Genomic DNA, 27,653 nt, shown 5'->3' with positions numbered 1-27,653 from the left:
TCACTGAAGGTATGTAGTGCCTTCTAGTGGCTCTTCCCTGCAGCAGTAAGGTGCTAGCAGGCACCAATAAAAGCTTCCACACAGGTATTTGCAAACATTCATGTTAAATATTCTAATTCCTTTTACAATACCTTTGATAAACTTTGTTTCTAACCCCTTTCTGGAAAGCTAGAAGATAGTTCCGTCCATCTCCTGAGAAAACTTCAATTGCAATTGGCTGAAAACAAAGAAGACAAACCCATGTCAACACTAACTTATTTTCTTGTTAGGTGCTGACCCATGTCAACACTTCTTATTTTCTGAAGGTGAGGCACAGACCAGTTTTATCATGCTACATTGAGGCACCAAGTTATGGTAAAGCAGACTTTGCTTAGCACACCAGATGTTTTATTTTTGGACCACTGACACTCCCAATAAACTAAACCTGGGTAAGTTATAACAAGGATGCCCAACCCAAATGCTTCAATTTCAACAGTCAATAGCTTCACTTTCCAAATACTCATCAGTTATGTACTGATTTTAATTTTTAAAAACTACATCATCAAAACACTCTAAATATGCCTCCCCCATCAAATATGGTGTCCAAATTACCTGCAAAAGGTATCTCCTTTTATGAACCTCCTTGATATCTTCATATGCAAAAATGCTGCAAGTTCTTTTGAGTTGACTTGGACCTTGCCTTGCTCCCCTAGGTATGATTGGCTCATGCATCCTGTAAAGCAACATAAACAGGCAAGACCGAAGTGATGAAAAAGAGGAGGAATTAAAAGAATTATCTAATTAATTCACATGAGAGTCCAGTTACAGAAACAGCTGTTTTCCCAATGTACCATACTACAAATTGCTCAGCACCTGAGGTGTTCCTGCATCTTACATTATCTTGGGGCTGACTCCTCAAAACCCTCATTGAACACTCCCTGTTCAGCTTGTGAGGATGAAGGAAAGGCCCAGTGGATGCACTCACTTTGGAGGCAGTGTCTCGATGTCCCGGATCTCCCTGGTGGCTGTCATGGTGAACCCGTCGATGACGTAGAAGTGCTCTTTCCCAAAGAGGAGCAGCCCCTCGCTGGTGTCCAGCCCCTGAACCCGAGCACAGCGGTACATGTGCTGGATCTGGGAGGAAAAGCAGATGCTTAGGGAAAGCAGGCTACGGAGCACAGGCTCAGACCACTGCTCTGTTAGAACAAGACCCAGACACTGCTTTGGCCCTTGTACATACAGCAAAAATCCTGTCAGTTGCTCCTTTAATCAGACACAATGCCAGTGACTAGTAATCAGCGAGGAGGCTGGTTAAAGCCTCATTGGCATGACACAAATGTATCTATTTACCAGCTTATCCACTTGTACTATGCTACCTGAATGTGTTTCAGAACCTGAAGCCTACTCAACCATGATCACAATGCTATTTAATGGTATACTTCAGATGGACAAAGTCTGAAATACCAAATACACTGCATGGTAAATCAACACTGATCATGAGGATAAAATACTACTTTTCAAGGTTTCTCGTTCTAATGAAGGCAACAATTAATTAGGAACAGTGTGCCAGGTTCACCACTTATATTTTCAATGTTTATTTTCTATTCTGATCATTAAGTTGACAGGACAACAAACCAAGCATGGGATAGCTCATAGCCTTCATAGCCTTCATTTCAGGAAATTTTTTCCCTTGCAGGCAAAAGGTTAAAAAAAAAAAAAAAAAAGTTTCCAGTACAGCATTTTAGTTTTAGGGTCAGGCACACAAAATACACATTTTAAGAAAGAAGCTGATGAAATACACAGATCAAGGAAGCTATTCAAGCTTAGGACACATAATGAAGAAATTCCAATGCTTTAAATCATTAGTGTGTTTGAAATACACAGTACCTTCTCTCCTTCTTCAAGAAGTCGAAGCAAAGTTGTATTGTCAGTCTTCTCCTCTTCATCAATTGAACTTCCCTCCACAATTTGATCCTGTGACTGGTCCTGGTTCTCATCGTCCCCTCCATCAGGAGCAGAGCGAGATCGTTTCAGGGGAGGCTTCACTAGGCCTGGAAAAGAACAAAGACAAATAATAAAAAATTGACTTCTCAAAACCTATAATCTTTCAAATTACTGACCCAATGCTAAAAACAAGAGTGCTGCAGGACTTATGCCTGTCTTCACACAAATGCCTGAGAAGGTGACAAAGCAAACCATCTAACCTTTGACTCGTGCAATGGTGTCCTCCCCGTGCTCTGGCTCCTGCTGAGTTGTTTCCCCCACCGTGTTCTCCTCTATGGCGTCCTGGAAGACGGCGGGGTTTCCGGAAGCCAGGCGCATGTAGTATTCCTTGCTGTCGTAACTGATGGCTCTCCGGTAGCGAGCAGGTTTCTTGGGAATAACGCAAGAAATCACTTGGTCAGCCAAGCCCTCACTCAGCCCCTCAATGAAGGTGTTTCAGGAGCAGGGTGTGCAGCACTGTGCATGCCCATCGAGTGTTTTGTGCGTGCTCATACACCGACACAGACAGGAACAGAGACTCGTCAGGAGAGCTGATCTATTGGCTAATTTGCAAGAAGCTATAGAGCCACTCAAGCAATAATGGGGTTGGAGAAAAGCCTGCAGGTGAAACTACAACATGGGGACTAAGTGTAGCCAGTATGTTATGAACTGTCATAAAAGGCTGGGATTCTTGTGCTTAAGACTGATTGCTCAGAAGGCCACTTCATCACCTTTTTACTCCCTACCGACATACGCAGTTTGTCTGTTAGCCCGCTGACTTCTTTGTTAGGCAGTAATAATAAAAAATTGCCTCAAGAAGATACAGCGATGTAGAAGCTGGTATGAACTAAAAGCACCTAGGGATTGGCTTTAAAATTCATAAATTCTTCATTAATTCAGTTGCTCCTTTTTTTAGTTTCTGATGGCTTATGGCAGGAGACTGGCATGAGAATACACAAACAGCTGAAGTAATTCTTTGGGCACTGTTTGTACCTTTGTGTGGTGTTAGGCTTTTTGTTTGGGGTTTTTTTTTTTGTGGGGTGGTTTTTGCTCTGTTCAGCATTTGTTGTTTTGGTTAGGGATTTTTCTCTGTGTGTGGTGTTTCCTTCCTCTTTGTCTGTCCCAACTCCCATCACAGGGTAATTCTTACATTCCTCACTTAACTAAGGAAGCAACATTCAGAATAGAAATCAAACTAACTTTATCACAGGTTGATGCTTGGGATGATAAAGATACTAAGATCAGCAACACAGAAATTTATTATTCAGGTGAAATTGGCTGCCCCCAAAAATCAAAAGTTCAAGGCATTGTAGTTTAATTTGATCTCTTATGCTTAACCAAGTCTTCACCCCTTATCAGCACAAAATTGCCACTTAATAAATGTTTAAAGCATTTGTGGAAACAACTTATACGTAACCAACACAGAGAAATCCTTTATAGCACTGCTAAGGTGAAGAAAGGAAAATAGGAACAATTTATATTAGATATTCTGCATAATAGAATTACTTGCATTTATAGGAATTAGTCTATTGTTGAAGAGAATTCAAAATGAGTGAATGCACATTACACACTGTACTTAGTGATGGGCAAGACTGAGACTCCAGTTAACAGAGAGAGGCATAATACTGAAATGCTTGCAGAGAAGCCACTTCCAAGCACGTCTGTTCTTTTCAAGACAGGATGCAGATTTTCTAAGCAAATGTGTGCATTTTATTAATAGCAAAACAGAGAGGAGCCAGCTGAGACAAAATTAATATGGGCTTTAACAAAAGTTGGCCTTTTAAAGCCCATTATGGCCAAAAAGGAGAAAAAACACTCCCTAGATCCTCTCTTCGAAGGAAACACTTTCCCAGTAAGTGCCTCCAAGTGATGTGTTGCCCATTACTAAACGTGTTCCACTGACCAATAGTTTCAGGTCCCAAAGCCACAACACTCCACACAGTGAGAACAGTGGTAGCACAGCCCAACACAGCCTGTTAGTGTGCAGCAAAGAAGGGAAGATCTACAGAAAGTTTTATTAGGTGAAGGTTGAGGACAGCACAGTAACATCTTCTAATGTGATTACTGAAAAAATCCTTAGGTCTGGAATTATTTACTGAAAGAGCAAGTTGAAAGCCAAACGTAGAAGCCTTGTTAAGACTGCCTAACATGCAGGAGAAGTTGTATTTATTTTACATTCTTTCGGTCAGTGTACTTGTTTCTTTACCTTTTGAGGAATGGTATCATCAGCTGTCTCAGGAAGTCTGCTTGAGAAGTCAGACTGGAAACAGGGCATCAATTACATAAGCATCATCAGAGAAAGAACACTTTTGAGAAGAATCTATGATGGCATGTTCTCTACCTCGTGAATTAGTCTGTCACTACAGCTACTGTGTGTCAGACCACAAGAAGCAATATTATCTAATAGTTTCAAACTGACTGACTTCAATGCTTTCCCTGCTTTTGTAAAATACTTTGACACTCAGGCATAATTTGAGGATAAAAAATCCCGCATGTATGCACGCATGCCCAAAAGGACACAATAAAGACTGCTTCATTTATTGAAAACAGTGTTCTAAAATTAACAGGAACTAAATGCTAAGCTTTCAAAGGCCACACACATTTCTGCTACACAGCCCACCTTTGTCTTCCTGGATTGATGATAGTACATTTCCCAAGTGCACCCAAACCAAGGCCTGTAGCCTTTTTTTTTTTTTTTTTTTTTTTCCAGATCACTGTTTTCCACATGATCTAGACTAAGGCCAAGAACCCAGACAGAACCTCACAGAGTTACAGTACTTTCAGCCTCTGGAGGCTTGTGAAGATGCCTGTGCTGTTTGCTGGCAGGACCACTCAGCACCCCTTATGTTGTAATCTCTTCAAGTTTGCTTGATTTTGAGCCAAGTGATTCAGTCCATTTCCTAAATATATCACGAGGAACAACTGGACTTTACCAACCATTTAGGAACAGACAGGATAGCAGGTCATACCAACAGCGAAAAAAACACATCTTAAGAAAAAACTATAAAAAAAAAACCCCAAACCATTTTGCAACAGGGCCTACAATCCCCCACCCCAAACTCCTGAATGCTTACCAGCAAGTTAGTTTCCTGCTCAGCCTCGGGCATGTAGGGATACTGGGTATAAAACATGTCATTGCGCACCATCTTTTTCCTCATCCTGCAGGGGCCCTCGGTCATCTCCAGCATCCACTTGTCCAGGTGGGAGCCGATGGGGGGCCCCCAGAGCCCCCGCTCCCGCAGCAGCTCGTACTCGATCTGGGACCACTCCTCCGTCACGTACTTGAGCGCGTTCTGCTGCCGCTGGACACAGACACGTGTAAACATCATTTTAAGAACAAAACCAGAAATTGCTTTGGAGGCCTTCCTGTCTTTATTTGCGCAGGAGAAAGAAATGCAATGAAGCAAAGTTTGGTAGCGGTTTGGTTTTTGTAACAAATTGCTTTGAATGACCTGTTTCTCAAATGTTATTTCTTAATATCTATAGCATGTAGCTCAGCTACCAGTTTGAGCCAAACATCTTTGGGAATGTTTGGCAGACACCACAGGGTGGAACAATTTCATTCTAGAAGGCAAAGACCAGCCACTTTCTATCACTGCATGATACCATAACATTTTCTTCGTGTTACTATGAAAGTAGCATCTAGACACAATGCTTCTCTACATTTCCTCTTAGTTTTTCTACAATGCTTTAGGAAGACAGTGTATTTCCAGTCTCTCTCTTTTTGTTCCCTGCTTTGGTTTTCTTTACGCTTCTAAGGAATTTAGGCTTTTTAAAAAGATTTCAGATTTAACACATGATATTGCTACAAGAGTTTTCATCTACAGCCAGATCAAAATGAGTTTCCTCATTCATTCATTTGACTGTATTTAAAAATAACAACTGTATGTAAACATCTGAGCACTTGACCTACAAGAACCCAATATTTCACAAGCCTCATACTGAGAAATGGCATTGGTATAACCTAACAGGCCAGAGCATCAGTGGCAGGTAATTAACACTGCAAGCCATCCTTACCTCCTGGTATTCTTTATACTGCATATCAACCAGGTCCCGAACCACTGCAATGTGAGTAAACATCCACTGGGAAATTTCCTAAGACAAAAACAAGGTGACAGACAGAATAACACTTCATAAACAAGAGCTTGTTTGAATGAAAAGTCTAGGAATACATCACCTTGCTGAACTTGCTCACAAAGAATAATTCTTTAAAATAAACATTTGGAACACTCCTAAACAGCCAAAGATTGGCACTGAGAAAGACTTTTCCCTTCTTCCTTTAAAGTAATATTTTGTGGATAGTGCCTAGTTTGCTAGAAATCCTCAAGACACCCATCTCTTCTCACTTTGTCCCATGGTATCTCTGTTTTCACTTTCACTGCTTCCTCTCCTGACACAACCAGGAACAGTTCCTGTCAGTTCTGTTTGTAAAGTTCTTCCCTTTCATTGTACACCTGCTCACCAGTAAAAGGACTGAGATTTCATTAATTTCTCAAAGCCACCTACTATTTTTCAGCTCAGAAAGAGAACTAATGGCATATTTTTCCACAAAACTTTCAAACCTCTTTTCATCTTGAGGGCAGGACAAAAAAAGGACCAACATCTGTATGACAGCTTCCATTTCAGTGCAATATGGCAAACTGAACATAAAACCCGGACTACCACAGTCATGAACCAGAAGCAGTTGAGCAGTGTCACCAACAATGAAGGGTTAACACTCAGCTGAATGTTATAGATATGCAGATGGACCTACTAAATTAGGACACACAGAACCAAGAAGCCCAGTCTGGACAGTCAAAAAAGGGAAAGAAAACCAAGCACAAGATAATACTTCACACACTGCAAGATTCCCCACCGTGGGATATTTACCACAAACCCTGAACACACATTGCTGGATTTTAGACTAATTACTTGACAGAAATTACCTGTGTAGAGAGGTTGTGTTTACTCAGCCCACTCTCCTTGCGGTTTCTCCTGGAACCAGTCAGTTTAGAGAGGCCAAATCCACTGCTGACCCGTGAAAGTTTGGACTGTGTGGTTGGAACCAAAGCCTCTCCTCTACTGATGCATTTCTTCTCATGAGCTGAAAAAAAAAGTGTTCTGAGCACTTTTTAGAGGTTTTTTTCCCCTCTCCCATTACACTTGTTTTTTTAGATAAAATGACCTTTTCTGTTGCTTCAAAAAAAGTGTAGCTCTACTCAAACTACTTCTGCAAATATACTGGCCATCAAGGAGATACTGGAAACCTGAGCAAACATCAGCCAGGAACACACAGAAATACAGAGACTACAAAAATAAGTATTCCAGGTTTCCAAATATGTTTTCTGTACATCTAGGTTAACCTCAATTATTTCAGAACTGTGAAATCATCAAATGAGTCACATCTATGGAATCATAATTTCTGCTGTCTAAACTCTCACTAATTCAGTCAAGTATCAGTTGATCTTTATTACATGGATGCAGAGCTAACTTGTCCACCAGGATTCCCAGGTCCTTTTCCTGCAGAACTGCTTCCCTTGAACAGATTTCCCAGCCAAGAATTAGTCACAGCACCACTGCTGCTAGAGAAGGACTGCTCAGCCACCCATTTCCCATCTCATCACCAGACCAAGAGCTTGCTGGCTGCTCCCAGACATGCTCAAGAGGATCCCCCTGCCTGCCTGGCCCATCTAATCCTGGAAATGGTAACACAGGTCACCCCAATGTAAGAGTTCATGAGGAGAAGCTCAATGCCTCAACCACAATAACCCACAAAATGATATTTGTTGACTCACAGAGGGCCCTATGCACTGGAGTGTAAGAATATCCTGACTATGGTCCAGTTTCTGAAGGATTCTGTATTATACAGTGCCAGTTTATAGAGTATTTACAGCTACAAAAAAGTTAAGCCTGTATTAAAACATCCAGTGCATATGGTTCATTCTGAGGAAATCCACCCTTCAGGACAGACAAATCCTCAGTCAGGACTTACCCAAATGATTTTGCCAACACTTTAAACTCGCTTCCTCAATGAAAGGTCTGGCAACAGTTATATCCACTTGGCCACGATCATTGACAGGCAGTGTCACCTTGAAAACTTCTTCCAAAACCTGTTTTTTACTGTGGATCAGCTCTGTCCACACTCTGTTTATGGCTTTTAAAAGAAGCTGGCGACCTGCATGAGTACAAGATCACATACAGAAAGCTCTCTACAGTGCTCACAGAATTGGTATTTTTACAGTAGTGAAATTAATAATTTCTGTGATTACACTGTAGTTTCTTCCCCTTGCAAGATGTGTGAAATGCTTTTGGCCAGAGTGCCCTTTTTTGCCATTATGTATGCTATCAGAGAGCTTCTAACAATTGATTTGGGCAGTTTCTCCTCTGTGAATTTGAAACCCTGATTAGTTGTGATTAATCTCCCACATCCATTTATTAACAAAATGAGATTGAAAAAACCTTATAGGAGTCTGTGTCTACAAATATATATATAATTCTACACATACATTATGCTTCAGCATTTTTACATAAAATGCATGCCTAACTACCTGCATAGCTATTTATACACACACAGTTAAAAATCACGGCATACTTTCTTCCACAGCTAGTTCATAAATTTCCTTTGAGTGAAAGACTCTAAGCATGACACAAAATAGCAATTGTATAGTCTATACCATATATTTCTTACTTAAAATAAGCCACTTCTATTGCATTTAAAACTGTATTTCTAATTCTGGAGCATGTCCAGAAAACAAGGAAGAGCTCTTACTATTTTAACAGAACAGCAATTTATCCTCAATGTGTCTATCTTGGTATTTCCAAGATTATTTTCATCTATTTTTAATATATTTTTATATACACACAGCCCCCTCCCCACCCCTCCAGAGAGTAGCTGGTAACACACCACAACCCCCTGCCCCAAGTCACTGGGGTAAAAGACTAGTGATGACATTACAGGAGTGGCATCATGAGACATCTGTGGCTTTGTCATTCTCAGATTACCTTCACTGACATCTTGATTGTAGACTCCATCTGGTTCTATATCAGAGGGGATCATAATGTGCCAAGTTGTCATCCTGGCTTCTGCTTCCAATCCAAACCCATCAACATTGCTACAAATACACAATGGATTAACAACCATCAGAATAAAAAGACACAAAACCCCAAGCCAAGATAAAGCATTTAATTGTGTACCAGATTCACAAAGATGAATACACACTACTACAGCAAAGCATCTTCACTTCAGTCCATTTGACAATCTGAACTGAAGGTTTATGAAGAGATGATGTGCCACTGGTTTCAGTAGAGGAAGATGGTGATATTTGAAGAAACACAAAACAGACAAGGCCAGAAATGGAGAACACTGGGGTTTGATGACTCTTGCCAAGTGTCTCGGGATAAAACACAAGTTGTGCATCCTCTTGGAAAGAACAAATGAAAATGCCAGGCTGGCATTTGCAGCAATGCAGGAAAGTGGGTGTCTACAGCATTTGTCACAGACACCTGATTTAATGCATGACTGCCCTTACTCAATGCTATACAGAAGAAATACCAAGATATTGAACTTGTATGAGATGATTCAACAGACAATAAATCCAGTGACAGACCCCTCTGACTATTAATTACCCAGCACCAATGTTTCCTTCTATCTTTAACACATTTCGATTTATAAAAGATTAACAACAAAGCAGTTGGATAAACACATTTGTCAGTATTTAAAATACCTCTACCAAAAGAGGTTAAAATGTTCTTTATTTCCAGGATCTTTAAACCTAATTTTGTCTCAAAATGAATCTCTTAAGCTTGCTTGCAATTCACTGGCTGGAAAATTACAAAGAGCCCTCCAAAATTTGCTGACTTATTTGCAAGGTGAGTAAAAAAAGTTTCAGTACTTCCCAGCCCTGGTTCTAGAATGCACTTTTGCCTAAGATATTTACCTTCCCACGTGCAGATTAATCAAGCAGTGAGCTAGGCAACTGATGAACTCCTGATCATGATTTCCAGGTCCCAAAATTAAGTTCCTGTTGACAGTAAGGATTCTTAGGGAATCAAGGAGAGCCACTTGCTGAGGAACAGTTTTGTGTGCTCTTGAGAACTGATACAGGATGGTTCTGTTCAGGCAGTGATAAATGGCGTCCAGAGAGAGTCCCTGAGATCTTCTTTTGGACTGATGGGAAGTAAAAAAAACATGATCAGAAGTAGCAGCAACTCATTTTACTGGCACACAATCCCTCCTTGAATTGACCCAAGCTCATTTTCCCAAACTGGCATTTTACTGCGTCAATTCCATGAATTTCAAGAACTGAAATGTCATTAATGATTAAACACTTGGAATTTTAACATCTGTAAAGATGCTGCTGATTTCTAAAACCCAATAAAATCTCCAATCTCCAATAAAAGTGTGTGAGGGAGCTTCTCAAAAATGTCAAGGTAAATTTAAGGAACTTCTCAAAATTAATGAGAGGCATATTTCATTGTTTATTTGGGGGGATTTCTAAAAAATAATGTGATCTGAGAGCACTTCTTCCTTAATTGGTCTTCACAGAAAGATGTGCTAAGGAAGCTCAGTAAAGAGAGAGTAACCTGGGAGAAAGGAAAGCACATTTCTGTGCTGACCCAAACATGCAGACTGTTTAGTGACATCACTCCATGCATTTCAACATAACCTGTAAAAATGGTTTTTCAGGCAGGGTAGCACAACAACCCTGTTACCTGTGCAATGAGCTGGATTATGAAGTCCACAAGAAGCTTGGATTCTTTGTTGAACATGCCCTGCCAAAGCTTATCTACCACACGCTGTGTAAAATAGAACACATTGTTCACCAGCACTTGGTAGCTTCCTCCACTTGTTATAGGCAGAGATGCATCTTCACCTAGGTAACAAAAAAATACCAAAGTTGTCTACATTTATCAAAAAAACCCCATCTGAATAAATACATTCACATTAGGTTATGCTTTCCAGACTTCCATAAAGAGAAAGAGTCAATGAAAGCTAAAATCTTATGGCTTCCCTACAATAGGACTTTCCCTTTGATGTAAGCAACCATGGTCCTGGACTTTTATTTCACCTTTAAAAAATGATTCTGGATTTTTAAAACACAATTCTGATTTATTTTATTAATGCATTGCACCCACAGGAAGACAAATTACTGCTGTGGCAAGAAATGGGGAGTCTTACAAGCAAGTTTGAACAGAAATGCAGCCAGCCCCTCATGACACCTGGGATAGAGGCAGAGCAGCCCAAGAGCTCCCAGGAAGTCCAGCAAGCCACCATGAAATGTGACTGGAGCCCCTAAGCCAGGCAGCTTTTGTAAATAACCCATTTTACAGCTTTGGCACAATCAAGGTAGGGAGGGAACATGCAAGCACACCAACCCCATTTACACAACAAAGGAAAGGAAGGGACAGGAGAAAAAAAATTAAGACGATCAAGTTACAACAAAAGAGAATACCAAAAAGAAAAAGTCACAGAATCAAAACCTGTTGTCCAAATCAACAGATTGATTATTAAACTTTGCCATATTACCCAATAAAACATCAGCTGCAAGTAGGTGGTCCATCACTCCATCCAGAACGTATGTCTGAAACTCTTTCTGCTGTGTTCGTGTTGATCTTTCAGGAGAAGCCTAAAAAAAGGTATTAAAATAATATTAGGATAATTATTATCTCTGAGCAAAAAAGAGGGAGAAGGAGGGCATTCTAGGGTGATTTCCTTTTCTCTCAGCTCCCATGAGCTACTTTTTTTTTTCTCCTGTCAACACTCTGTCTCAAGTGTGGTTTTGGCTTCATCGAAAATTTAAGAATGCATGTCAAGTATACACTGGCTGCCTGCAGTCTTACAGATAGGCATTATTCCTGTTTAAATCCAGGAAATTTATCTTCTGCCACAATAGGAACTGGAATAGAATACATTCTGAAAAGATGCATAAAACTCTCCACTATAAACTTATGGTCAATCTGTGATCTCCTCAGTTGACACAAGTCACCTCCTTTAGTAAACAACAGTAAATGGGACAGATAAATGTTCAAGTTGTAGAAAGAGAAGTAACAGTAAGTTTAGCAGTGTGTATCCACCTAATTCTATTTATGCCAAGGGGCCAGGGGCACTGACAAGTGATAAAAGTTAAAAGAGCTGTAAAGAACTGCAGCCACTTGACCATGGTCTCAAATATGCCTCCCAATGTCTGTGGATAACTGACATCTTCTGACATTTCATTTGTTTTTGCTTTGTGACAGCAAAGAGGTGCCTAATTGCCCCAGGAAATTTGTTAGGAAACACACAAGCATGGTCCAAAATTCCTGCAGCTTTCAAAAAAAATCAGGAAGACTCAGCAACATGTAAGTTGAGGTAACTAACAGGTAGGTCAAGGAGAATGAGAAGTGACGTGAAGTGAACATTTCAAAATGTACTGTCTGAAGGTGTAGGCAGTTAAAGAGTAACTAAACTCCTCACCTCCCTGCCTCACCATTAGCAGGACAATGTTTTTTTTAAGTGTCACGAACTTCAGAAGTTGATTTCCAGAAAGATAACAGAGTTATTCTGTGAAATTTTATAGTATATGGCCTCATATGTCTTTTTATCTCACTGGCACCATCTATGGCACCATTTCTTTTTTATCTAAAACGAACAGAACAGAGCCCCTAATATTTCTGCAGGGGTTTTATATTTTGAACAACATCAATATAGATGTCATGGTTGGAAACGTGTTAAACCACTGAATCATACTCCACAAAAATAAAACTTCAAGATAGCTACAACTTCTCATGCTGGTTTTCCAAGCCATTAAAGAAAGGTGATCAAACTACTCTTTATGAAACACTAGTGTTTCTTATTTTTTTCCCCCCACTCTTATTTCATGACAATTCCACTGAATCTCAGGTCATCACTAGCCTAACTTTGTATGGTAATAGACAAAAAAACCATTTTAGGGAAATAAGGTGTCACAACTAAGCTCAAGTAACAAAACCAAAACACAAACCCCAAAGAAACTCTACCTCTAGCAGAAGGTCCACCAGTGGAGTCTGTTTGCTGGCTGGTGTGAGACATAGGTTATCAATGATCATCACACGCATGAAGTCGAACACAAACTTCTTGGCAGGGTGGTTGGTTAGGTAGGTCTTGGTGCCCACGTTGCAGTATTCTGACTGGCTCCTGTTCATGCCAGAATCAGCTGCAAAGGCTTTAAACTCTTCAGCTGGGGACCCAACTTCATCATCGAGATCAGTGACCTGTAAAAACCAGCATGTTAGGACTGCAGAGATCAGCTAATTAATGGCAGTTTCTTCTGTTCTTCTTGTCTGTTCTTCACTTGTCTTTCTAAGGGCATTTCACTTCACATTTGGCTTCTTAAGAAGCCTTTTCAGAAAATTATGATGTTCAGGATCAGTTCCCCAATATGGAAACATCTAGTTTTGGATTCCCAAGGCAAACAATGATCTGGCATGAGTTACATTTCATGCTCCCTGGCCAACAGAATTACTTGGGTGATTTCTAGATACTTGGCAAAAATAAATGTTCTCATTGCAAAAATGAAAAAAAAAAAAAAAAAAAAAAAAGAAAAAAGAAAAATGAAAAGTTTTGAAAAAGTCATTAACTAAAGCAGTTAAAATAAAATCAAGACAGAAGCCAACTAAAAAAAAGGCCATCAAGCTTACATAACATAAAACAAAAAAGGAACTGAGCCTTTTTTTTTTTTCTTTTAATACAATACCTTCATCAGAGTGCAGTTATGGGTAAGCCGGTTTCCCAAAAATCTCTAAAAGAAGAAGAAGAAAAAAAAAAAGGGTCTCCACAGCTTTCCCATTTCTGATGAACAGAAACCTTTGAAAGGCTAGCTCTTAAAGAGGACTGTAACAAAAGCACAAACAGTAATGAAAGCTGTCAAATGCAGAAGACTGACTCTTCTTATGCAACTCCCTTCTTTAAATGAAAGAGGAGACAATATGATTTCCCTCAACAGGCCTCTTGCATCACCAGCTTATGTGTCAAATAACCAAATGTTTTGAACATTTGGTCTGCTTTAGCAGGAGAGTGTTTTCAAGAAATTAAGAGAATGCCAAATATGTATTCTTTCTGGTTTTAACAGCAATCTCAGAAAAGCTTAAAGTTTTTTAAAAAAGCTAAGAATCTTCTTGCATGGCTAAACTTAGATTATGTTTTGTTGCAGAAATGTGGCTGTGATTCAGCTACTTCACCAGGCATTGCTTAGTACTACACAATTGGGCAGAGGAGTAAACCAATTTGGAGTGAGGAGCACCCTCACACAGCAAAGAGCTCAAGTTGCCAGGCAGTTACCCAGAATTTCAAGGGATCTAGTAGTTCAAGCCTGCTCAGAGACAAAAGGCTCCTCTAAAAAAAACTCTGTACAGGTGAATGCCAAATCAGCATTACCAGTTTGTAAGTGGCACTTTATTTTTGAGAGAACAAGCTTCTAGAATCTACTTTAAACGCAAGTTTAACAAAAAAGCAAAAAAACCACCATGTGTTTGTGAGACACTCACCAGCAGGCACTGTTAAAAATTGGTCTCCTGCTTTTATTGACAACAAAAATAATATCAGACTCCCAGTAATTATCTCCTGAAGTTTTTTATCATACTCTCCAGAGTTCTAGCATTTGGTAACCTCTAGACTGATTATCTTTCCATGTTCTTAAGAGAGCTACTTTAAGATGTTGGCTAACAATATCTATTTTTCCCTTGTCATTCACACTCTAGAAATAGTATCGTCTGCAAATGACACTAAGCTCAAAGAAAACTTCAGGCAGCAATGCAAGCAAAGTTGAATTCACACTTTCTCCTGGCTTGAACTCAGTAGTTTCAGGAAATACAAGAACAGTGTTTTGTGGTTAAGCCACAAAAGCAGAAATGGGAAGTGTGAGGAAAAAGAGGTTTTAAGTTTCGTGACATCCTCCAGAGCAGAGAGCTGACTCAGTCTATTTTGCTTTTGTAAATCTGAGCTAACATTTTTCATACGATTGAATATAATGGTCCACTAGAAAACAAGCAAACTGCTGCCCCTAAAATGCTGCTTTAGATGTCCCTGCACAACAACTGCCCTGCAGTTTAACACACTCTTCTCTCAGTTCCACGACCCAAGCACAAAACATCCAACTCAGCCCTGATGATCATCTCTTGTTCATTGTGAGTAGAGCTTTATCTTGCTACGATGGGTAGGGATAAGTCCTCAAAAGTAACACTGATGTGAAAAATAGAACAGGTAAGTAGTTGGATTTCCTACCATCTCAGAGTAAGGTCGGATGTTGAAAGGAAACACTGTTGCTGCCAGCGCACACAGGAACTCTGGACTCATCCACAAGGAAATGAGGTCAGGTACATTGTGATACAAATACCGAAAGAACTGCATCAGGGTGACTGGGTATTCCCGAAGCCAAGAGCCTTCCTCCTCTGACTGCCAGGGCTGCGTTGAGAAACAAACAGCAGATCAGCACAGACAGCACCAATCCAAGAATACTTCAGAAAGGAAGAGCAGGCTTTCAGGCACATCCCAAACAGGAGGCCAACTGCATTTTACAGCACAGCATTGACCGTAAGCTAAAATGTGTGCTCTATCATGTAATGACTCAAGAAATATTGGCAAACATGACCAGACTGGAGCCAGCCCAGAATGCGATGGCACAGCTGAACATGTCTGGTGACAGCACACAAGGCACAGCACATGTCTCTAACCCTGTCTCAAGTGTATCCAAACAGGTGAGGACCAAACACCATGATGGGTCACCAGCAGAGACAGAACGTGTGACAACAGAGATAGGTACTGCAGGACAGGTACACTTGTCCAGAAGATGCTTCTGGACATGTACCTTGGGAGAAACATGCAAACAATAGAGCACATTGCACACTCATGATGACCCAACAGGTGACAACCAAACAGGTGCTGCTTTTCAAGCACTTCAGAAGGCAATTTCTAGCAGATAACACATTCTGGCTTCAAGGAAATGCAACATTTTCTACTGAGAAACCAGCTTTCCCTACTCTTGACATTAGACTCAAAGATGAGAAGATGACATTTCTCTGGCAGTAAATTCATTTCCTCTGGCATGGGGCTATTCATAGTCAGGGCCTTCTCTGCATGAGGAAGACTCACAAAATAAATCTGCAACTCACATAGCTCTGAGCAGATGGGATACATTGTCTCAAACATTCTCCCATGATGTTAACTGGGAAAGAAATTCAATTATCTCTGCCAAGGACACTGTATCCTTTGGCTTTCTTGTTTTGTTTTAACTGCAGCTAAACAGAAAGCTCAGCTTTTTTGTGAAAAAGCAGAGAGAGTTTTGTGGCTACTGATATTTCTACAGATACTGGAAAAAAGCAACATAGAAAACCTCTAGAAAATTAAAATTTTCACCCATGTATTATGAGCCTAACTCACAACTAATTTTGTCACGATACTATAACAAAGCCTTGACCTTTCTAATTTGGCTTTTGACCATGTGGAAACTAGAACAACACAGTATACTGAAATACAAGCAAAATTTTTTATGCTTACAGAATTCAGCATGCTCCTCAGCATTCCCAGTAACAAGAAAGCAGCTTCTGTGCAAACACTGTGTATTGAGGAGGTAACAGTGCCACAGGAGGCAGGAACTCCAAATATGAATGTCCAAATGGAGTCTAAATCAAACTGTAAGAGGTGAAAGAGAAGAAAATACATTAAATAATTCCTTTCTCCTGTGCAACTGCATACTACTTTTTATTACAGATACAATACACTCATTTGGCAGTAGATAAAAAATTAGTTGTTTTACATCCTCCAAACTTTATCACCAAACTTCATATGAAGGTCACATGTCACTGAAGAAAATTTCTTTCAGCCACGAGCTAACAAAACTGCAGCTCTCATCTTCTCACATAGTTCTCATTTCTCATAAAGAATGTAAGTGTTTTGAAGCAAAAGAATTGTTAGTATACATGCTGCACAATCAACTTAAATGACTCACATCTAGCAGTAAAACCCACATGGTATCCCCACAGGAAAAAAAAAAGATATGAGTAACATAAACAAATCAATTGCATTTTCCAGCAAGTCTAAATAATTAAATCAATTAAAAATAAAAAGGGACCAAGTGTTCACCTCTAATATTAAGAGTGCTACCAAGTAGTCGAATTTAGTTCAGTTTAACCGTGTCACACTTCAATGCTGTAAGGCGGAGGAGTGAGTTTCATCCCTCTACCCCATGGTAGCAGAGTGCTGAATGTGCTCTCAAGTATTCCTCTTGAGAAAGGAGGCAGAGGCACTCTCTGGTTAGAAAGCTTTACTTTTCAGTTCTCACTGATAAACAGATGTCAGCACTGCACCCATTCTAAATAGGCACCTTGTCTACCTGGAGTGTGTGTGGCTTTTCTTCATAAAGCACAACCCTGGGCTTTCCTAGGACTGTTGTAGGTCATATAATATCTACTCAATCACTTCAAAAAAGCCCAAAATAACCTGTTCAGAATAAGAACCACCAGCATTTTTCAGCAACAACTGAGTTGTCTTCCTATAAAACCACAGAGACTTTCTGAAATAAAAGCAACATTTTTCTGCCTGTAACCCATGAACTCTTAAACACAGGAAAAACCCCACCTCACAACCAAAGAAAGAAAGAAAAAGATCACATTCCCTTCTATGCCCACAGCATTCCAGCTTGAACTAGGGATCTGCTTCTCATTTGACCCCAAAATGGACCAGAGTGACACCAGTGACAGCTAAGCCATAGCAGGCTGGCTTCCACATACCCCCACCCCAAAGAGCTTAGCACTAAACACCACATCATGACTGAGAGTCAGCTGCAGGGAAGAAGGAGAGGGCCTGGTTAATCCGTTATTTTCTTTCACGACAGACAGAATTGCATTCACATCGTACTGGATAATCCCTACCTTGGCACCCTGATTACACTGGCTGCTGATGACAGGCGCACTGACCTGCAGGTTTTCAGGCAGTTCAGTGACTGGCTGCTGCAGGAAAAGGGCCATGAGGAGGAAGTAGAGCGCAGGCACGTTGGTGTGCTTTGGGAGAAGGGACTGCAGGACAGGGAAGCCCGGGAAGTGACACGCGTCCCGGTTGATCTCCCGCACCGTCGACCTGCCGCCGGCACTGCGGCCGACATTGAACCCTACACAGAAAACAAGACACAAAGCCAACAGCGTTAACAGGGACAACAATAACCTCTGAGGACCCTTCCTGCTCGCCTGGTGACATTCAAAGGGGACCTCCTCAGAAAGTAATGCTGAAAAAAGCAAATGTGAGCATACAGACTCAGGAAACCATTCTGCTTCAGAGGTCTTACTTTTTTTAAACAATTAAAAAATAAAGGAAGTTACTGCTTCCCAGTACCACATAGATCACACTGTTCCACACAGACTGCTTAATACAACTGCTTACAGACACAAATTCATTTTCTGGCTGTGATCAAAATATCTGACTTTTAAAACACCCAAAAAATATCTCTGAAAATAGATATTTTGCTGGCTGAGGGTGAAATATCACCTTAATTTCAGTGACAGATAATAAAGCAGCAACCCATGGTACATTTAAGTCTACAGGCAGCTAACTTGTGCCTCAGGGGCACCTAATTACAGGTATTTTGTTAAAGACTAATCAGCTGGTAGTAAGCATTAAATAGTCTTACTTTATTTAAGTGCTACCAGAACCACCTTTTGTGACTGTGCTTCTACCTACGTATTTCAACTTCCTACTTAAAGAAAAAAAATGAAGTAACACACCTGGGTGGCAGAAGCACTGATTTTCAAGCAAGGAAAGAGGCAGGAAGATAGTTCAATCTCCACATCAGCACTGTGAGCCAATGTTCTGACACTGCCAGAGGTCAGGGGGTTTTTCTGAGGCCCAAATACAGATACATTTTTCACCAGAAATTGACTTTTTAAACAGGAAACGTCTATCAGAAATCAGACTAATGAAAGCTGTGCTACATGGTTGCAGAAATTCCATCAGTAACCTTCAACAAAAATGCCTCGTACTTCGCTTCATGAGAAATCTTGGAGCCAGTATGTTATGATTTATTAAAAATCACAGTGTACAAAAATTAGATAATCTGTCACTATCAGGTTATGAGACTCAAGTTTAAAAATATCTTTTTCCACCACAGTCTAGCTCCGATTCAATTTAAGTGATACTATATCAGGAAAAATAAAGAAACTCGAAAAATGCTTTCAAATATAATTGTAAATCAAAATCCTAGATTTTGTGACTGAAGAACATGTTCATGCTATTAGACATTTAAAGTACATACTAAATAAGGAATAGTCTATTCCCTAAAATGCCAACAGCTTTCAAGATTTTAAAGCACAACCATGCAAGGGAAATGCATACGCAAAATTGTTTCTTAAATAAAACACATAACCTCAATCAGAATGAGCTAAACAACAGATGTCATTTATTTTAACAATAAATATTTACGTGCATTTTACAGCTTCTGAAAAGCTATTTTCCTTAATCCTCCTAATTCACTGGCAAAGCAGAGAACCATCCTATGCTTGTAGCTGAATATCCTGAGGGATTATATTGTGGGAAACAGCAAAAAGAAGGGTTGTCTTTAAGCAAAAAATAACAAGATACTGTATTTGAAATCTATCAAAGATACAAAGCAGAAAAATTTTTTTTTTTATGTTTTTGTATTTTCATTTCAGGAAGAGCTCTCTTCCTGAAGGAAGAGCACTTCAACCACACTTCAATCACTTCCTTAGAGTAAACCAATTCAGAAAAACTTTTAGTGCAGTAACAGATCATGTACTGCTGCAACACAGACAGGTTGCTCCTTGAACAGTTGTGTTAGGAACAACAATGAAGTTAAAAGTACTATTGGTAACACCGTTCTGATCTAAAGGCTACTGAGGCTCGTGAAAGACCCTCATTTAATGTCAATGCGTTTGCACCAGAGCCTGAATAGACATTCATCTGAAAAGCACTATTTTATTTTGACTAGAAAAAAAACAGGTCGATGGGAAATTGCCACTATACCTCTTCATAAAGAGGTGACAAACATTATTTTAAACATTTGGAGATACATTTCAGACAGCTCAGAGATGCTCAAAATGGGACCTGTAGCACTAAAGCCTTATACACAATTCCAGGTCACAAGGGGTAATTGAGAAGTCTGATAACCTGGATAACTGAGGATTTAAGAACCGAAAAAAAAAAAAAGCCTTTAATAGAAAGTGTGCTTGTGTACACAGGAATGCAGGAGAGAGAAGGGAAAAGGAATGCTGAGATGACACTGTGAATGCAGAAATTTCCAAGACAGCAAAAATCCAAACTGGTAAATCTGATGGACACAGCATTCACTAGTCAAAGCAGCTCAGCTATAACACTGCACAATGCCCTATTAAAAGCGAACAAGTAACTCACTGTATCTTTATTACTTTGTGCATAAGGTGCTGCTCTGTTTCCTCTGCATGTAGCTCAGCCATGCCTGTCCACAGGACACACTTAACCTTACCTTGATGGTTAGAGAAAAAAACAAACAGCTACATAGGCATCATGCAGATCAGCCCAAGCTGAACTACCATGACATCAGTGTCATGTCAGCTAAGGGCAGCAGTGTCAAACCACTCCCTTTTGCCCCAAAAATCTTAACTCTTGCTTGTAAGAGAAATGGAGTGCAGAACCATCTGATGGCAGCACAGACAAAAGTACCAGAAAGGCCTCAGCCAGACAGCATCCACACAATAACCCACAGCTCAACAGCCCAGCAAAGGTGCTCCCAGGAACCCCTGAGCCCCAAGGGGCTGAGATGCATACCTAGCACAGTTCCAATCTTATTGGTCAGGACAGAATCGGTCTGATCCAGCCAGCCTCCTCCACTGAGACCCTCCTTAAACTTGATAAGGATGGACTGATTGCTCAACAGGACCACGAGAATTCGCATGGCTGCCGTGACTGTGGTGGAATGCAGATGTTCTTCCATAAACATCATAATCCAATCAAAACCCAGGGTCTTGACCAGTTCTTCACAAGCCCTAAGTAAAGTGAGGGGAAAAAAAAAAAAGGTCACATTTTACAGCATTTAGTTTCCTTCTAGACAGCAAACATCAATGTCCTCCGCTGCAGGGCAAACTTTAGGAGAAAACTCTAACTTAAGTTTGCTGCAAACAAGAAACATCACTTATCAACTCTTGTTAAATGAAACAGCTAATGTACCTTTTTTTAGAAGAAAGGAAAGACTAAATACAGCTCCTGGGACTAATTCCATTGCATGAGATACTCCAGTTGGTGCTTTTTGGTAAAAAAAACATGGAATTCTGAATTGAAATTTTTTTTGTTGAACAAAATGTTTTCATGAATTTTCCAAATGAACTGGTATGAAAAAATTAAGAAAGGCTGTTCTTTTCTTTGTTTTTATTAAGGAAAAAGTTGCTTGGGAGTATTCAGAAGGGGTTTTTGCAACTTTAAGGGGCATTCTAGGGTCGATAATCTTAGTGATAACTTCTACTGAAGCTGACTATCCCAGTTCTCTAAAAATTAAAGATTTTCTTTGACAGATTTTATCTTTTCTATAGCCATGCATGAAATTAAGAGAAAATAACAAAATTAATCATGTATCCCATTTCTACTAGCATACCTGAGAGTAGTTCAATGACATCTGAATAAACCATTCAACAGCTCCTATAAAATGATGCAACTCAACTAGTGAATTGAATGGAGGCTGTATAATTCTTCCCCTTGAAATAAAAAATTACGTCCTTTCTCTACCTCAAGGGATTTTTGTACTTACTGCAAATTAACAGTTGTCTTTTCTTTAGATGTATAGAGAAGTTTCAGAAGGATATCTAAAAGCCTGTTCCGTAGTAGAATAAGATTAGCTGAAACAAGTCCTCCAAAATCATCCTCTGTTCCTAAACATTGAAAAAAAACCAAACAAAAGAAAGAGGCAAAATGAGGATTTTGGAACTTGGGCATTTTAAAGGCTATTAATAAATTCCATACATAAGCAAATACAACGTGACCCCACCCAGGCTGTAAGGAGGCTGTGCTGAAGTGCAAGCAGCCCATTATAGGGAGCTGAGAAATGTCTGCTGCCTCCTTATCATTGTCACAGACTTTGGGCAGTTTGAAGAACAGGTAAAAGAGAATCATAGCTTCTCAGACAATAATCTGAACTGAAGTGGTCATTATCTGTCACCATTACTTCCCATCCCTGTCTTCTCTCAAAACCGCAAAACATGGCAATTAAATAAACATCTTGCATTTTGAAAGTGGAGTGGTTGGGAAGATGTGGAAATCTCATAAGAAATGATACTTCCCAAATTCCTCCAAATCTAAGAAATGGAGAGAAAAATTAGTTTCCTTTTCTTTCAACACATCCCCAAGCTCATCATCAGTTGAAAAACACATTTACTGCAACCAAGCCAATCCATGCAGCTCAGGACTAACTTCAGACTGTTTTGCAAATCCCTCTTCCTGTAGCTTATGCTGTCAAAGGAAGACCCTGCTTTCACATTATTTAAAGAAAAAAAAAGAGCAGCACAGCTTGAGGCAACATACAGAAAAATGAAGGCAGACAGATAAATGGATAATTTCTGGACCAAGGTTTTGTGTACAAGACGCAGACACAAAGGATCTTCTATGGCAGAAATCCAACAGAAGTGGTGAACACCAGTAGCCTAAAAACCTCCTGCCCTTTGCCTCAACAGCTTCTCTTTTCATTTCTTCCACGCCCTGAATTTCTCCCCAAGGCTCTTCAGTCCCCTACGTATGCAAAAAACAGCTCAAGCTGCTGTATTCTGAGGGAAAAAAAAAACCCCAACCCAACAAAATGATAGCCTGTAGTGAGAACACAAATTTGAATCCCTTTCCAACACCCAACACTCTCTTTTTCACTAAAAAGCCCAAATTTACTCATCTTCGAGGCTACAAAACCAAAAACTATTCAGAAGGGACAGATGAGGCACAGGAAGAAAGTGATGAATCCCACTGGATCATGGAATGGTTTGGGTTGGAGGGGACCTTAAAGACCATCAAGTTCCTACTTCCATGCCATGGGCAGGGACACCTCCCACTGCACTTCCTCTGGTTGCTCAGAGCCTCCATCCAACCTGGCCTTGAACACAGCCAGGGCTGGAGCACTCACAGCTTCTCTGAGCAACCTGTTCCAGCGCCTCACCATCCTCACAGTAAGGAATTTCCTCCATATATCCAATCTTAAACAACTCTCTTTCAGTTTGAAGCCATTCCCCTTCATGCTATCACTACATGCACTTGTGAAAAGTCCCTCTCCAGAATGTGTAGACTGCCCAAACCTTGTTCTTTGTGACAATTAACTGTAAAGGGAGAAACTTCTCTCTCACTTGCCCCTCTGCACCAGTATAGTCCCAAGAGATGTAGAAACAGGTTCTTTGGATAATCCTTCTATTTATTTGGCTGACATCCACTGTGGGACTAAAACATTTCTGTTCAGGAAGACTGGTTGAAAATGCAATTGTGCAAGGTAAATAAGGGTAGAAATGGTCTCAAAACAATTCAATGTAAGAATTACTGAAGGATGGTAACATTTCTTTTTTTACCTAAGTTACTAGGCTGTCTTAGTTAATTCTTTCACTTCCTCCACACCTGGAGGGCTGATGCACCTAGTAACCAGTTTTTTTTGTCTTTTTTTCCTCTTTTTCCCACAAAGAAGCAGAGATGCACAGCTGATTGGAAGGAGCAAGTGGAGGAAGGAGAACAAAACCACACAGTGTTAAACGAAGGAAGCAAAGAAGTGTTCTGCTCTGCAGTCAATAATGAAAACTAAAGCCCCACAAACTGGCAGCCAGGTTAATGGCATTATTTCTACATCTTTTGTATTCAAGCATAGAAGAGACCACAAAGTATTTTATTCTCCTGCTTCTAAGTACTGTCACAACACTTACCACTGTCAAGCTTTTCTTCATTGTTTATTTCCATGACCACAAACTTCTCACAGACTGCAAACGTAGGTAAAGTGGAAGAGATGAACTGTCCAAACCTTGATGTATACAGAAAAAAAATCAGTCATTGATATGACAGATGCACTCTCATCCATCAATAATTCACCTTCAGTATAAAATCATGACACCAGTGACAGGGAGATTTCCAAAAATGTCAGCTATCTCACATCTGAAGATTGATGAAAAACACTTCCATTTAAAGTTACTAGCTGAAACACAAATTAACTTGTAGTAATTAATGGAACATTTGCAGACAAGTCTGCAGGTAAAGGTCCTTGAAAATGTTAGGATTCAGGAAAGGGAACTGGGAGATAGCGCTGAGTCCTAGTCAAAGGAACACCTCAGGTTAAAGGAGAACAAAACATTATTCTCAACCCCTTACAGCTGAACCATTAGTACATCAAAACAGTGGTTACTCAACCCTGGAAGAACATTTATGCCTATAGCATCAGGTTATGTAACACAGGGTCATGGTTTTCCATGACAAGACACTGATGTACCACTCCAAGAAAGGAGATGGAATAAATTCCTCTTTCTTCTGCAGCTAACCTAAAATGATCCCTAGCTAGTGCAACTTTTCCCAACTCATGCAACATTTTTCATTTTTTATTTCCAGGAAGGAGATCAGGGAACACTGGTCTACAATCTATTCTGTAACCATTTAAGCAAAAAAAAAATCAATTGTTTTATTATTGAATAGGTTTTGTTCTGTATAATTAAAACAAAGACAGGTAAGATGCTCAGGTTGAGGTTTCTGACACCTTTAATTGTACTTAAAAGTAAGAAACTGAAACATGACCATGCATATGCAAAGAGCTCCCTGCAATATTTTATCCATTTCCATGAAATGAGAGATGAAAGAAATCAAGTTATCAAGGAGTTGAACTATTTTAAAACATTTCAAATACTCCTGTACATATGAATTGCAGTAAATAGTGTAATTTTCATCAGTCTGAATTAGTTTTACTATATCTGACAGCCTTAAATACCTTTTCATACAGTGATGATTAAGAAAAAATCTGGAACTAAACCTTGCATTCAAGACAGTAATCAAAACTGCATTTTAACCAAAAGTATCTTTTTAGCACATCTCAAATAATATTCAGTGGTATTCAGGAGGAGCGCTCAGTGCTTTACATGAACAAAAAGGGCTCCTCAACACCTTCACTTTTCACCTGTAGAACATTAAACCAGTTTGATCATTCAACCATGATGCAAACTGAAAATCACACACAAACCAAGGCTTCAGCATACTGCTGATGTCTAGCTCAATCTAGCTCACAGAGAAAAAAACCCAGTACATGAGCATTCCATGTTACATACTCCTCAGCAGTAGGACCATGAAGTACTTTTGACCAAGATAACAGAACCAAGAAAGAATTATCCAGGTGTGGGCTACCTGAGTAGGTCATAGCTGCTGGGAAAGCCCTGGAGCAGAAAGCTCAGCACATTGCTAATGGCAGCAATAGTGGGCTGGGACAGGGACATGTCTCGAAGAGTCAACAGCAGTCTTGGGATGAGCTGGAATTCCCTCATTAACTTGGCATTCTTTGCTGCTTCGCTGGAAGAAGAAAAGAAACGAGATGGCCATTTAAAACTGGAGCATCCTCTAAATATCACCTAATCCTGTAAATCCCATTACTAGCTACATTACAACCCATTACTACTACATCAGTTCATACCTTGACTCAGTAAGGAGTTCAATGAAGTGCTCAAATAAAGACAGATGAAGCTCATAGGGTGCATGAAGCCAGACCTGAAATAGAGAAAAAACAGCATTTTTGGTACACAAATCGACCTGTAGGTTAAAAACAAGCATTAATGAATCAAAAGCTATGAAGAGATTAAAATCATTCATATACATGGCTGTTTACCTGGCCATGAAGAACCACACATCAGTTCCAAAAATATTCCCTGTAAGGTTAGGCTTAAACTTAAACAAGGCTGAAAACTTACAAAGGGATCTAGACAAAAGGTCACATACTCTTTTTGCACAAACTTTAAAAAGACAGTGCCAGGACTCCAAAGGAGCTGTTGGGATTTACAAGGTTGTGTTGAATTTATTTGGTTTAAGTGAAGGTTTATGTCTTCATAAAGTTAACTTACTACCTTCTACCAAGATTAAATTCAAGGTCTTCCCTGACTTTATTTTTTACCCAGCACTGCCTGCACTTAAATTATTTAGATTCTCTACCAAAAAATCCAAAATATCAATTGTTCAATCAATAAAAGTAATAGAAGATATAAAAGCCAGAAAGCTCACAGTTGCAGCTGCAACTCTTAACATTGATTTGCTATTGAACAAAGCATAATTAATACTTGTGCTCTGGTGTATAAAACTGGCTTAAATGAAAAGCTTTCTAGCTTTTGCTTTCCTTCTAATCTTATAATTTAGCATGATGAGAACAAATCTTTTAATTTCCTTGTTCTGCATGAGTAAGAACATCTAATTTATCCAAATTAAGTGAAATGTTTGGGTCATTGATTTCTGAATAAAGTAAATAACTAAAAAAATTCAAAAAACCTAAAAAAACCCCAACAGCCAAAATCCCAGACTTCTGGAAAGTTTCTTCCTAAATAAGGTTTCCAGGAGTGCTTTAAAAAACTCAAATAGACATCTAAAAAAAAGAAAACAGTTAAGTCTATTAAGTCATTTGTGCAAAACTGACTTGCAATATTAAGTCAGCACCTTCTAGCTGGCTTAGCAGTGGTAATAGGGTTTTTATTTATTTACTTTAATGTACCTGACTCAGAATTCTTTTATTCAGTCTATGTAAGGTACAGAAAATGCCAAAGAAGCACACACAAAAGCATAAGTTCTGGGAATCTTTTATCAGCCTCTACTGCATTAGCATTTCCCTCTGAAATTTGCTACTTTCCTTACTTCAGCATGTTTAAATATTTCATAGGTCATGCAAATAGAATATTAACTCCCTTATTATCAACCTTGCAGGAGACACGCGATAAAGTGATTCCCATGTGCTTTGTTGAATATTTACCTCCTACTTTTACTTTCAGGGCATTTTTCATGCCTTGATATATGTACTGCAGTAGAACACATATGTGAAAAGAAATGGATGAACAGACAGCTATACAGTATTATCTACTAAAACAACAAAAAGCAAAACCACCTGTGCCAGCCATCCATTGCTTTTGCAGCAATTCAAGCCATTTCAGCAGGAAAAGTTACCAATAGTCTTGTTGCTCAGCTGCCTTATTGTACTACATAAGAAATATGAAGTCCTCAGGATAACAGCCTAACTTGCTGTTGGTGAATATTTAAAGTACACTATCAACATCTGATTTAATCATTATCCAGCACCATAATCACTTTTCTGTGGAGCTCTACATACTTCAAAATCACAGAGCAGGTCCTGGAAGGCAGCAGAATTTGGGATAATGGATGTCTCATGCCCACTGTCAACAGTTCCCACCAAGGAAAAGGTCAGGTGGAGTATGTGGCTGTTCAGAAGGGAGCGCTTCTTCTTTAGCAGCATTGCCAGCAGCTTGAACAAGTAAACAGAAAAGGAATTAAGTCCTGTGAGCACACAGCAGTGTTGTCTAAGCATGCAGGAGAACAAATGAAATGTTTCTGCCCCTTTGGAGAAGGTCCCTAAAGTATGTCTGCTGGTTGATGCTGTTGATGAAAGAGTTTAAAAGCGGCATTATAGCTCACTGCAAAAGTGGCATATCCAGAGCACTCTCCAGCTCATAAAACATTTGCTTACACCACAGACAGGATCTAGGCCCTGAGGATTAGGGACACACACACCCCTCTCAGCTCT

General features: G+C 39.7%; 1 protein-coding gene across 8 annotated transcripts in view; it reads right to left on the bottom strand.

Moving 5' to 3' along the window:
* WDFY3 (WD repeat and FYVE domain containing 3) overlaps positions 1-27,653 on the bottom strand; it is a 153,114-nt gene that overhangs the window by 18,998 nt on the left and 106,463 nt on the right. For 3 of the 8 annotated variants that reach the window (XM_066318052.1, XM_066318045.1, XM_066318049.1), the window contains 25 exons: positions 27,222-27,374; positions 25,551-25,624; positions 25,268-25,429; positions 23,812-23,906; positions 21,678-21,798; positions 20,705-20,922; positions 17,824-18,059; positions 16,451-16,585; positions 15,179-15,358; positions 13,653-13,697; positions 12,937-13,170; positions 11,468-11,567; positions 10,654-10,814; positions 9,879-10,108; positions 8,944-9,053; positions 7,934-8,116; positions 6,888-7,045; positions 5,980-6,057; positions 5,037-5,264; positions 4,169-4,222; positions 2,184-2,352; positions 1,867-2,030; positions 965-1,113; positions 592-712; positions 132-217 (listed from right to left, as the gene is read on the bottom strand). In XM_066318052.1, the coding sequence (XP_066174149.1) occupies positions 132-217; positions 592-712; positions 965-1,113; positions 1,867-2,030; positions 2,184-2,352; positions 4,169-4,222; positions 5,037-5,264; positions 5,980-6,057; positions 6,888-7,045; positions 7,934-8,116; positions 8,944-9,053; positions 9,879-10,108; positions 10,654-10,814; positions 11,468-11,567; positions 12,937-13,170; positions 13,653-13,697; positions 15,179-15,358; positions 16,451-16,585; positions 17,824-18,059; positions 20,705-20,922; positions 21,678-21,798; positions 23,812-23,906; positions 25,268-25,429; positions 25,551-25,624; positions 27,222-27,374 (3,644 nt within the window). The remainder of the gene's footprint in view (positions 1-131; positions 218-591; positions 713-964; positions 1,114-1,866; positions 2,031-2,183; positions 2,353-4,168; positions 4,223-5,036; positions 5,265-5,979; positions 6,058-6,887; positions 7,046-7,933; positions 8,117-8,943; positions 9,054-9,878; positions 10,109-10,653; positions 10,815-11,467; positions 11,568-12,936; positions 13,171-13,652; positions 13,698-15,178; positions 15,359-16,450; positions 16,586-17,823; positions 18,060-20,704; positions 20,923-21,677; positions 21,799-23,811; positions 23,907-25,267; positions 25,430-25,550; positions 25,625-27,221; positions 27,375-27,653) is intronic. The other 5 variants (XM_066318046.1, XM_066318051.1, XM_066318047.1 and 2 more) reach the window with 4 other exon arrangements.

This window comes from Sylvia atricapilla, chromosome 4, assembly GCF_009819655.1.
Source record: "Sylvia atricapilla isolate bSylAtr1 chromosome 4, bSylAtr1.pri, whole genome shotgun sequence".
In the NCBI taxonomy this organism is placed as follows: Eukaryota; Metazoa; Chordata; class Aves; order Passeriformes; family Sylviidae; genus Sylvia; species Sylvia atricapilla.
Note: the sequence above shows the minus strand (reverse complement) of the source record. Positions and strands in the feature narration are given on the sequence as shown.